A 13187-nucleotide genomic window follows, 5' to 3' on the forward strand; every position below is an offset into this window, starting at 1 on the left:
AATAAAGTTGTTATTTTTGTTTGTTTTTGCGCACAAAAAGTATTCTCATTGCTTGATATACTTAAGATTGAGCCACTGTAGTCACTTGGACTATATTAACGATCTCTTTAATAACTTTTCTGGGCCAGCAAGTTTCGGTCACCTAGCAGCCTATGGAGAAGTGATCCAGCTCTCAGATTTCATCAAAAATATCTTAATTTATGTTCCGAAGATGAACGAAGGTCTTACGCGGTTGGAACAACATGAGGGTGAGTAATTACTGACATAATTTTTGGGTGAACTAACCCTTTAAGGTATTATTCAGAGAAGTATTTAACACTGACACATAATGTAGAACATGCTTCTAATGCATTTGCCATCTTTCACAATTTTCAGTAGTCAGTAGTACAAATATATACTTTAGTATTAATGTAGAAAAGCAAACCTCCCTGTCCTCCCACTAAATCTAAATAGTAATATATCATTTATCAGGAGGGCAGAGAGAGTGAATAGGTGATCACATGTCTTACTATAGTTGGAGCCAGAGGAAGTCGTATGTAAACAGCCGTTTGTTAAAGTAGAGGTGATAGTGAACAACTTTGGCATAGACCTCCGCACTTTGAAATGCATGCTCACATATACACACACACACACACACACACACACACACACACACACAACCACCACAAAGCTTAAGCCAAGTTTCAGTCCAAGTGTTTTAAAATACTAAGTCCCTCTTGAATCAATTATGAGTGTGTAAAGTGTGTTCTACGCCCCCTTCTGGAGAAGCCTTTGCACTGCAGGTCAGTCTCATGTAGCTAGGCGCTTCGCTTGCTTCAAGGACCAGCACACAAGGAGGAAAGAAGAGAAAAGAAAGAAATACATTGTTTAGACACCTCCTCCATCAGTTAAAGGTGAAGTATATATTTTTATATACATTGCAATACTCCAATTTTAGTTTAATATGCAGAGACAACTATAACTAGTCTTAATTTTATTTTGAAAAGATATACAAGGGCCAGGTCAGATCACAGAGGTGTTCACACCACAACCACCACATCACTGACATTACATCGAGAAAGAGAGCCAGGTCTATTTCTAAACTATTTAAGAAAAAACCTAAAATACAATTTATTGTAATTAAAAACAATAGAGACCATAACCACCACAGACATAAAGGGGGAATCTTCCAATATTCAGAATTGTAGTATTTCAATGGAACAGTTGGTATGGTTATCAACTATTACATTTGATCCCCCATAATCTTGAATATTTGGTTGCGTCATTGCTCAGAAACCAGTGCACATAGCCAAATACACACTCTGACCTCAACCAGAAGCAGAGTATCATCCTAACACATATTTTCCAAGAAAGTGGGTTGAAAAATGTTTTGATCTTCTTCACTCCTCAACTTTTCAGAACATGTGGAGTACATAAACCAGGGCAGCAAAAAAGTAATACAGAAGTCTTTGCTCTACTTCTACTAGAGTGCTGGAACTTTCACACATTCATTTAAAAACTTTCACGTTTTTGTGATGTTGGAGAACAAAATAGCTCCAAGAATTGGATAAAGAATATATTTTAATGAGGAAATGGATGTCAAATCAGTGTTGTTATTGTTAACTTAAACTATCAAAAACATTTTTAATAGCTGTAACAATATTTCTGGCTTTCTCCCTCAGCCTTGAGGGTGAATTTAAACTGCTGCATATTGTTAAAGAAAAGCTTTTTATATTCTTAATCTCTGAGCTCTCTGTAGTGAGTGTTAATGAGAAGAAGCGTGGCTCACTGGAGGGTGTGGACTTCACCATGTGCACTGACCTCACCTAAGAAGCATCCTGCCACTCACCAGCAAGGCCTCCTGGTTATCAGCTAGAGCCTGCTTAGCCAGGTAGCGCTCTCGCTTGATCTTCAGCTCCAAGGACTCAGGGATGTCTGGAACCATCCAGTCGATGGCACGCAGGACGAAGAACACCACATGCTGAAGATGTGCACACACACTTATTGTTAAGATGACCACAAAATAGAAATAATAATTAGTAGACAATGATAAAGAAACTGTAATCAATCAGGTTATTGTATAGACAAATGTAAACTGCATCTGCAACCCATTTCACTTTCGTAATGTGAGATATTTTGTCAAATTCACTTCCTAGATCTTACTCGCTTATATTTTTTTCACTGAAACAGACTCACTTCTTAAATCTGTTTATTTAACTACTAATTTCTTTTTCAAATTCCTGAAACCATATAAGAAATGTTTTGGTGATACTATTAACAAGGTTTAATCTACTTATATAAATATGTGTGTATATATATATATATATATATATATATATATATATATATGTATGTGTGTGTGTGTGTGTGTGTGTGTGTGTGTGTGTGTGTGTGTGTGTGTGTGTGTGTGTGTGTGTGTGTGTGTGTGTGAGTTTGTTTTCATATTTATAAATATAATAATATATACACACATATATTATATAAACAAAAACTTTTATGTTAGTTGTGATTAATCATGATTAATCAATTTGACAGCACTCATTTTAATATACCGGTATTTGATTAAATCATGTGGATTTTTTACTTTTATTCATGCATTTGTTTATTTTGCTTATGTATGCGTTTATTTTCCTTGTGTGTGTGGTGCTCTTTAATGTTCTCCTGAAGATATTTGTACAATATAATTACTGTTTCTTTCATTTAAAAAACCCTGAGGATATTCAAAAAACACTAATGTAGACTGGGATCCAATTTTATCTAGGAACTGACTGGATGATGAAAAGTTGGTGTCACCTACTTAATTTTGATTTAATGTTGACTTTAAATGGGTTACAGTGTATTCTGGGAAGCTTAAATTCAAGAAAGAATCTGACTGTGATGTGGTTTGCAGGAGGAAGATCAATGATCACCTCAAAGGCGATGATAAAGCCCAGTCTTACAGCCAGAAGCTCCCAGTACACCAGCTTGTATTTTCCATTTTCATCCCGAAACGCTTTATATCTGACACAAGAAAAGTCGTGACAAAAAAAAAAAGACCACAGGAGAAGAAAATTGAACAGTGCTGACAGCTACAATGTTACAGTTCACTGCCTTGATTAGCAATTTTCCGATTGATTAGACCATTGCTAATATGTAAAAAAAATAAAAATACAACAAATTACCCATCCTGAAAAGAGGAAAAATATATTTATGCTTTTACATGCATAACAGAGCCTGATTTCAGATTTCTTACACTGTAGATCAGCATCAACAATGTTACCTGCACGTGGTATGACTGGAGTGGTTGTAACTGGGTGGAGAGTAAGCCAGCGTGAAATTGACATAACCATGCAGGTCATTGTTAAACTTGTACTGGTACAGCAGGCGTGGCAAAAAATCTGAGGTAAATGCAATGAGGAAAGCCTGTAGAAAATAAAAAAAATAAAAGATATTGTGGAACCTTATAAAGACAACCTTAATGTAAAGTAACAAGATTTGTCGTTTATGTTTCACAAAAACAAATATTAACAGAATGTACCACACTAAAGGTTGTCAAATCTTTTGTCACATTTGCTCTGTGAAATTTCGTGGGCGAAATCCAGACACTTCAATAGGAATCTGGATAGTTTTGCATATGGGCGAAAAAGATCCCTGTGCAGAATTCACTCGTGTTCAAGTTGGTCACACGAATTTGCCACGCAGACCAACAGAAAGCTGCTTGGTTTAAATGTGACTTCTGTGTGAGCAGTGTTTTCTTACATAGGGCAATGGTATAGTTTATTGCCAACATTGTAGCTTTTTTGCCCACAAAATTTCACTTCGAATTCGCAAATGTGACCGCACCTTAAGTATCAGAATTATTAGTTAGTGATAGAGGTTTTGTGTAGGCGCTCACATTGACTATGACAGACACGTGGGACAGCGCCTCCAGTATGATGAACCACACACCGATGTTCTGGGCTCGCTCTGCCACGGGTCTCCGGTATTCACACACAAACTTATGAGCGTCCAGCCTCACTTCCACCCAGTTATTTAGCAGGGCGAAGAGAGGAGCCAGAGGAAAGGCCGCCACAAAAATGGTGATGAAACCAAACTGCAGGACTGACAGCAGTCAAGATTAAAAACTGTAAGGTCATTCATTAAGCATTTATTTGAAATAGAAATTCAGATTTATTTTTATTTTTTCTTTGTCATGTCATGCTTGCCTAGTCCACTAAGTGTTCCAGAACTGACACCTCAAGAAATATCGGTCCGGCATGCTGTTCTGGCATCAGTAGCAAACACATTCATTAAAGTTCATTAAAGGTGAAAGATTATCATCTTACCAATCTCCAGATACTCGTCAAAAAGACCCTCACATGGAATCAACTCATAGTCCTGCTCCCAACGCTTAGGCTCCTTTGCCTTCTGGGCCTTCTTCACAGATGATAAGGCCCGTTTCTGTCTCCAAGCCTTTATTTTACTGAGAAGCAGAGAGAGAGAGGCAAAGAGAGAATGACACAACTAAACCAAAATACACAGTGTTCTTATGATGATGATGATGATGATGGCTCTTCTGAGTGTATTTTTATGTCTAAAATAGAGCTGTGCTCATTTGGAAAGATCCAGTTTTGCCCAAGCCTAACTGTGGTGGTGCATTATTGATAGGGGAGTGCTAAAAGCTTCTCCTGTGTGGCATTTATCCTGCTAAACCACTGGAACTGCTGCCTTAGAGGAGAGATATGCTGCAGAACTGGCAGAGAGACAGTCATCTATCTGCACACTGCACCCTACAATGTTATCTGTGGATTACATCAATCAATACTCTTAAAGACAGCTGTTATTGCTCACATTTACACACTTTCACTCTCGTACACCAGCATGAACGTACACACACTCTTTCTATGACAGTAGGGACTTCCAGTTGACTTCTGCATTTTAAGAAGGTCATTAGGACATTATTTAGAATGTTTATTAATTATTCAGTATGTTTTCCACAATGTAGGCAAATCCTGACCACACACACACACACCTCCACAGAAGATTGCTGTGCCAACTTTGCAGCACTGACCCATAGTGCTGACTTGCTTTTCTCAGAGGACCAAATAATACAATTTAGATTCTGCAGGACTGAGACTTCAGCAGTCTTTTAGTTCAAATACTGTGTGGTTTGCCCTACGATATAAAAAGCTTTTATGGTGCAGCTACAATAAATATGACTTGTTTGATGAAAAGTCAGGCTCTGAGGGAGACACGTACGGGATGACAAACTCCTGAGCGTTGTTGATAAGTTGTTTTCCCACCATGATGATGCAGAGCTGCTCAGCCAGTTCGATCAGACAGCCCCCTGGTCCACACTGCATTTATTTGATCATGAATAGAGTAAAACAGTTATAACGTGAAATATTATTACAATTCAAAATTCCTGTGATGCCAAGTTTAATGATTCTTCAGAACAAGATTCTTCAGTCACTTTTGATCAATTTAAATAATAACCTTGCTGAATAAAGTTATTCATTTTTTTCTTTTCTTTTTTCAATTACTGACTTAACTTCTGAACATTAATGTACATATACATTATAGAGGAAAACTTTGCTTCTTTAGTTTTAAAAAACTACATATAAAGTGCAACCTATTGTGGATGTATTGCAACAGCAGACATATCCTTTATTACAAGGCTGTCTGGAATACATGACTCTGATTTACCATCTTTATACAAAAATATTCTAGTAAAATGACTGCTAAACTGCATGTTTGAGCATTGTTAACGGAATAGGGAAATCGTATTATGGCACATAACCATAAAACTGAAAGCAAAGCACTCACATCCTCATTCCGCATCCCAAACAGCTTGCCATAATGACCAGGATAGCCCACAAATCTGCAATAAAAGAGCAATGAAAGTTCCCTGAATATTTTGCCTTGAAAAATACAGCACAAAAGGTTGCTTTGTTCTGTTAGGCTAGTTTACAGGTTACCTGCCCTTGAAGAAGGCCACATAGAAGGGCGACGAGTAAAAGTTGACAAACTGGAATATGAAGACTTTGAATGTAAAGGCATCTTCATATTGTGTCTGTGTCCTGTGCATTTCTGCAGGGAAAATGGTTTCAGGAACGGCCATATTTGAGTACACAAGATAAATGAGACTTATCTATACGGCATGTGTGAAGTCTCAAAGCTTTATTGTAATTGCCTCAGAGAGAAAGACTAAGGACTAGAGTCCTAATGGCTTATTGATTCTTAAAGTCACTGTGGATGGGCAGGTTCATTACCCTGAACCACAGAAAATGGCAACACTAGCCTGTGCGATTTGATTTAAACCCCTGGGCATGCGTCCCTTTATGGGGTCTGATGTGTGCAGAAAGCCTACCCCATTTAGTGAGCTGTTCTGCCAGGGCTGTGTAGACCTGCCCCATCAGCAAGATCAAAGCCAGATTCACCAAAGTGCTGGAGATATTGGCGATATTCCCAGCCTGGAAGACAAAAGTGTGTGTGGAGTGGATTCAGAGTTCAAGAGCTGCTGCAGGTGTGGAAGAGAATAATGAAATGCTGCATTATGGTAAGTCATCTCATATTTTAATTTAATTCAGATCGATGGGGTGCCCACCTGAGTACGCAGAACAGAACTCCCAGTTTCAAACATCATTACACTCACTATACTGCGGTATATGATCACTGTGACCAAGAAGATCATCACTACAAACAGCTGGGAAAACAGATTAAGAGGAAGGGGAATAGATTTGGGTGAATAATTATGACACATTATCTTCCTTCAAACAGACCAATTACAATTCTGTAGTTCCATTAAATCTCCAGTGGGTCTCACCATTATAACGATGACCATAGAGCCAGTCAGCATGCGTGAAATCCGGGCTTTCTCAGGGAAGTAGGGCTCCTTCACTCCTGTCACTGGGTTCTCCTCCATCGCAGGGGCCATTGCAGAAAACTCAGGACGTGGTGGTTCCTGTCCATTTCCAAAAGAATAACTTGCTATTATTTCTGATATATACTACCAATTATATACAAACCCACAACTGTTAGGAATTATTATATAGGAATAGGAATAAAAATGTTCTTAATCTGCATTTTTTGTCCTGTTTTCCAGTAAAATATCTAAACATTCTTAAAACAAGCAAAATGTTTTAAGGACAATTTTATAAGGACAAGTGTCTTTATGAGTCTTTCCTCCCAAAAAAAATAATCTGCCATGTGTAATTAGAAAAAGCTCCAAACACATTTTCTGCATTTTTTCGCTTCAGATTTTTTCCCATATATAAAACTAAAAATTAAATAAAATAAAGTATTTTCAGATGTTTTTCCACACAAACAAAACAAAAACATTTTTCACTTCTGATTTTTCCCACATACAAAACCAAAACATTTTTTTTTCACATTGCCTTTCAGGAATTCCATAATGTTCAGGATACTTTTAAAGGAAAAAGGACCAAAAACCTCATCTTCATGGAAATTCATGCAGTCCCAGTGGTGAGCGAGAGTGGCATTCTTGCGTTTCCAGTACTCCAGGAAAGTGACGGCCCATAAAGACATGAACACACTGAAGAAGACGGTGCCAGGATGGTCAAACAGATAACCCACCTAAAGAAGAGTTGTGAATAAACCCAAAACAAGCAGAAAGCCCTAATGTTTAGTGTTCATTATTGGCAACCAGTTTAAGTGACTTAAAACATTCCTACATCTTTTACATAATCCATACACATAATATAAACTATACAAACATATTATCAAATGCTACAATACTGTGTCTTTCACATAGCACCCAATTCAAGCAATTTGAGCCAGGGATGATTACCTTGGCCATGGGACAGATGTCTGACATATTCCAGGGTTTACATGTTTCACATAGAGGACACATTAGATAGAGTCCTCCACTCTCACAGATTTCCTTCCTGTAGATGGTACATGGAAACAGGCAACAATGGTAGAGCTAAGATGAAAGCAAACATACAGCCTGTGTTTTTGAAGTATCAGTTTTCATGGTGAAACTGTGTTGATTAAAGAGAAGAAAATGTTAGAAATCTAGTAACCGCACTCCATTCCTAACAAAAGCAATAGTTTAGTTGTATGTAAAGATCAATAGACCAGAGTGGCAAAGTGTACAAAAGGAATGCTTATAGCATATAGATAAAGAGATTCTTGCTCTCTCATTCTCATTATTTTGCTTGTTCATTCTGTGGCGTAAACCGCAGCAAATATTTCCAACCCATCACTATTAGTCCTTCAAGTAGATTTGGTAAACAGTTGCTATAGAAACAAATAAAGGTCATAAAGCACATTGATATGAAATTATTTTTCATAGCAGCAAAATAGCTTCGAGGAGCACTAAATGTGTGTGTCATGTAGAGCTGCAAGAAGAGCAGCAGCAGAAAAACTGTTTATCGATAGGCTAATACAGGAGAAACTTACGCTGGGGTATTGGATCCCATTGTCAAAATACCCGAAACAAAGACGCATGTCCCAACCAATGCAGCAGGCAAAAGCCAGGCTGTATAAAATCCTGTGAACAAAACAGAATTTGGTTATTTATGGTAATTACAATTGGTAAATATATTCACAGTACATGGGTTAGTCAAGTCAAGTCAAGTCACATTTATTTATATAGCGCTTTTTACAATACAGATTGTTTCAAAGCAACTTTACAGAGATAAAAGGAAAATAATGCAACAAAGTTTGTTTCCAGAAGAAAATAGCGTCACAGTCCAGCTTAAGTAAGTTAAGTGATGTTTCATTTTTGTTGTAAAAAAGTTATTAATTTAGTTAATTTATATATATATATAGCCGCTCTGGAGAAAACCATGATGTCATCATCCAGCTCAGTTCAGTTCTCATATAATGGTGTTAGATTCCCAGGGAACGCACATGCTGTGAATGCATATCCTGTATCTATATACATAACACATAATTTATTATATAAATAAATAATATAAAAATGTTAGTATTTTCAATTATATTAATATATGAATTTATTATAATCATTTCATGTCATCAAGTGCCACTTATTAATGATTGCTGGAATGTGCATTACACTGTCACTCTTGCAATGTCAAGACAATGGAAACCAAATATGGAAATGTAAATAATATCTAGTATGGTGCCTACTCACCCAACCAAGCAAAATAAAGCGCAATCTTCTCCCCAAAGTATTCACGGATGTGATCCAGAGGCTGGTACTTATACCATTTTAACCAATTGGACCAATAGTGGTACAGCACCTGCCTCTTGTTCAGCTGATCAGGCTTGATGTCACAACCTGGGAGCTCAAAGGGGCCCTTTGAAGCAGAGAAAAAGCTGAAAGTGTATCAAGCTATACTTTTAGTAAAACGTACATGTTTGAAGCGCATTGCTCATGTGCCTAACCTCATGCAGAGGGAATGCACCCGTAAAAGCCCCCTCGTTCAGCAGACGAGCGACTCCAACTTCTGCACGCTTCCTCCTGCCATATGCAGTCCTTGCTAGGATTTCATACACCTGCGAGGAGCACAGGTATAAGCAATTATCATACACTCGTAAGTACTCAGTACACCATCTTATACATTCCCATTCCCATGAGCAAAACAGACTTCTTTCAAAAACATTGTAAAAATCTTACAGACCCCAAACTTTTGATTGGTAGTGTACTTAACAATTTAATATACCATCTGATACACAGTTCCTGTTTTTTGCACACTCACAATGCGGTGTCTTTGTGTGTTGGTGAAGTAGTTTTCACGATCATCAGAGCCCAGAAACCTAACAAAACAGGAAGCCTAGGTAAATGTCTACATTTACAACTGTTTCTGCAAGTAGATAATCGTTTTGTTCACATATAGAAGCAGAGCATAACTTTTCCATTTTAGACTTGCGGAAGGCACACGTATAATAGTCCACAGGACGGTTGGGAACCAATTCTTTCATGATGTTCGGCACCCAGAGTTTCTGAAGAACTTGAGCAGAAGTGTTGAAGTCTGGGTTAGGCTGTGCCTGTCAATGAACAAGAACAGCTCATTTCAGAGCTCACAATTAATTTATTCTAGTGCTATTTTGAGCCCTCTGTATTTGCATTGAGAGCTCAGTAGGGAGGTGAACATGAAAACGGATCTGACCTGCAGAGGCGCTCTAAGACATAACTCCTCAGCATAGTACACCAACACATCCCATGGAGCATGGAGCTTCAGATAGTGTATAGTCTTCTTTACACTGGATGATTCCTCCTGATAATAAAGAGAAAACCATTAGAAAGATCCTAGTAAGTTGCATAAATGGCAATGTACTAAGAAAATAGACCTAACAGCTGAACCTTTTCCATCAATAGTCCAGCACTCTGAAGGTTCTGGATGAATTTGTCCCTCCATCGGGCCAGCTGAGCTTTTCTTCTCTCTGACCTGCTCTCCTCCTGTGCTGCTTCTACTGCCTCCTCCGCCGCCTCTCCTTGTGACCGTCCCCGACTTCGGCGCTTGCGGCGCACCTTCACCTCCCACACCAGCACAAAGTCTGAGGCAAGAGCGACCAGGGTTAATATGACTACATATTAAGCAAAGTGGTCAGTAAATTTATAGCGCTTTCATCAAACATTACCTATTTTTGCTTGGCCATCTCTGAAGTAGTTGCCTGGGGGCTGAACAGGTGGGCTTGCTGTCCGCTCACAATGAACGTATATGGGGTCGTCATCATCATTAGCTGCAGTATTCAACTATGTTGACATGAAAATAGGCATTAAAGCAACATCATAAGAGCAAAAGAGCTATTGTTCCATCCTTTTTCTGTATTATTGATTTTTTTATTATCATCATCATATTTCAGCATTATGTAGCTTTTGCACTACACAATTTTAGCCCTAATATTCCACAGGCTGACAGTTAATGGAGATCACCAACAAAAGCCCAAATGATGCTTGCTCACTTGAGGGACAAATCGCTATGTGTGAATTAAATGTCACCATGAAATCAAAATCACTTCCCCTCCCTCTTGCAGCGACATCTCTTTTCTTCTTTAATGATGTTTACTGGCACGAGGGGGGACAATGTGTCACTCACATGAGATCCACACACAGAAATAATAGCAAACAATAACTTTGATACAATAAATTCTCAATGGAATAAATCAAGTCAAATGATTTGACATATATATATATATATATATATGCTATCAAATAACATATTTCTTGTTCATGAAGCCATTGAACTATATACGCGGGGGTTGGGATTTTGGGCCTTTTACTGTTGATGAGTGGAAAATCAAGGCTGAAGTCGTGTAGCTTGTGGGCGGCATAACCTGCTAAATATCTCTTTGGCATTCATGACATTTCTCAGATTTCTCAGAAAATGTACATATACTGAAACAATCATCACTCACAAGCACCGATTTGCCTCCGATTTAAGCAGTTTGTCAGCAAACTCAATTAACTGTCAGCGAGTACAGAAAATCAGGGAGAAAATAGTGTGGCATGTGGGTGGCATTAAATACCTAGACCTGTCTGTGAATCATCCTGCAGTATGAAATGTGTTTTGCTTGGAAATGACATCGGTGATGATAAATAGTTGTGTAGAGTGAGAAGAACAGCAATCAGATGAGTTTGAAAGTCCTATAATACGTGGGCAGTTTAAGTTAAGTTCTATTTTTGTTCTCAAAAGAAAATAGTTCCAAACAGAGCCAAAGCATATTTCAACCATTGCGAATCTATGAGCAACACGAGAGTAATATAGGCTGCAGCTTTTATCACTTTGGCCTTATAAAGATTGAGTTTATACTCAAACGAAGATTAACAATAAATTATTGTTCGCGTTTAAAGTTTGTCTGGAGAATGGTGTCGTCTTAGCGGCCCCTAATTTAATAACAAATAATCGTTGCGACGGAAGCGAATCAATCAAAACTAACTTTAGCTGGAAAATAACTTTAAGAACCGCTATAAAGCCAAAACAATCTTACCTTAATTTATACGTTTATCTCTGTAAAGCTGCTTTGAAACAATCTACATTGTTAAAAGTGCTATATAAATGAAGATGACTTGACTTGACCTTATTAAGGTATTTTCTGTGAATGTGCGACTGAGCTTTAAGATTCATTAGCTGCTAACTTATATGTAAATAACTAGAAGATTATGTTAAGAATAAGGTGGATAGCCACAGGCTATTAGGCGTTTCATTAGCTGAATGAATCAGTGTTTTTGAACAAATCTGATGAGTGAATGGTTTAAATGACTCACTCACAGAGTCTGCCACTTGTCTCCACCTACTGGTGTAAAGATGTAAGCCACAGAAGGAGTCTCTGTCGGAACGCTCAAACACAGACAAGCGGAGTGATACAAAGTGAAAAGCCCCGATGCGGCTGTACTGCTGCTTGGCCAGTCAAATTCAAGAACAGGAACTAAGTGTTGTATATAATATATGTATATATAGTGTTGACAATATGACAAGTATTAGACAACTAAACTATACTGTATGTTTTATCAGACAGGAAAATAAGACATTAAGGAAGATTTAACACATTATCAAGAATATATTGGTAATATATCCTCTTTTAGATCTAGATATCTTGAAGCAACTAAAAACTCCAGGAAAACCACCAGGTTGCTTAATCAGCAAAGCCATATGCTAATTAGACAGCACTTTTAACACACAACGAACAGCTCTGCAATGAGTTTGGTGATATTGTTACACAGAAACTAGGACTCTTGTTTTGATGAATAAATGTATCTTATAAAGTATGCATCCAAACACCATGTTACAAAACACAGATCTGTACACTCACATATCTGGGAGGGATGAAGCAACCATTTTGCACGCTTCCATAACTGTCTGGAACATGGGTCTCGCCGCTGTAGTCCAGATCCAGCAGCACCTCCCGGTCCATCAGCACCTCAGGGTTCCTCTTCTTCAGCATGAGAATCCCAGTCACAACCAGATGCTGAGGTGAAGCTAGCAGAGACTATGTCGTTCCATTCAGAGCTTCAATAGAACTGATGCATGTACACAGTTCCATGCTCCAGTCCAGACACTCCTGCAGAACATCAGTGTCCAATAAATTATGCACACAAATTAAATTTGAGATAAAAGTGTAAGTGCATTCCCCGTAGAAGAGCTGCAGGAGAGGAGAGAGAGGAAATGCATTAAGTGCCTCTATAAGCGGATGAGACCAAACCAGGGCAGAAGTGGGTCTGCAGCATCTCTTCTCTCTCTCTCTCTCTCTCTCGCTCTCATTCACTGCATCCCTGTCTCCTCAGCACTCCAGAGGGACACTTACCGTAACTCCTGGAA

At 38.3% G+C, this 13187-nt stretch overlaps 1 protein-coding gene across 1 annotated transcript; it reads right to left on the reverse strand.

Moving 5' to 3' along the window:
- Positions 1-211: 211 nt before the first annotated feature.
- On the reverse strand, positions 212-13089 carry ano11 (anoctamin 11). The gene is made up of 23 exons (XM_084099551.1): positions 12682-13089; positions 10510-10624; positions 10232-10425; positions 10038-10145; positions 9779-9915; positions 9627-9684; positions 9313-9423; positions 9059-9224; positions 8362-8452; positions 7748-7844; positions 7390-7533; positions 6764-6901; positions 6545-6643; positions 6308-6410; positions 5916-6027; positions 5764-5818; positions 5197-5294; positions 4284-4420; positions 3854-4059; positions 3239-3381; positions 2889-2979; positions 1829-1960; positions 212-813 (listed from the first exon to the last, which is right to left on the reverse strand). The coding sequence occupies exons 1-23, from the start codon at positions 12811-12813 to the stop codon at positions 790-792; spliced, it is 2691 nt and encodes an 896-aa protein (XP_083955677.1). The 5' UTR covers positions 12814-13089; the 3' UTR covers positions 212-789.
- Positions 13090-13187: the final 98 nt, after the last annotated feature.

The sequence above is a fragment of the Abramis brama genome, assembly GCF_963993115.1.
Source record: "Abramis brama genome assembly, chromosome: 22".
Taxonomy (NCBI): Eukaryota; Metazoa; Chordata; class Actinopteri; order Cypriniformes; family Leuciscidae; genus Abramis; species Abramis brama.

Bases quoted from the DNA above. Each gene is read 5' to 3' on its own strand.
- ano11 (XM_084099551.1), bottom strand. From the start codon at position 12,813: ATGCTGAAGAAGAGGAACCCTGAGGTGCTGATGGACCGGGAGGTGCTG. The intron at 6,644-6,763 runs GTGAGACCCACT...CTGTTTTCCCAG, and splicing joins CTATGGTCATCGTTATAATG to CTGTTTGTAGTGATGATCTT. The intron at 814-1,828 runs GTGAGTGGCAGG...TGGTCCTTGAAG, and splicing joins ATAACCAGGAGGCCTTGCTG to CAAGCGAAGCGCCTAGCTAC.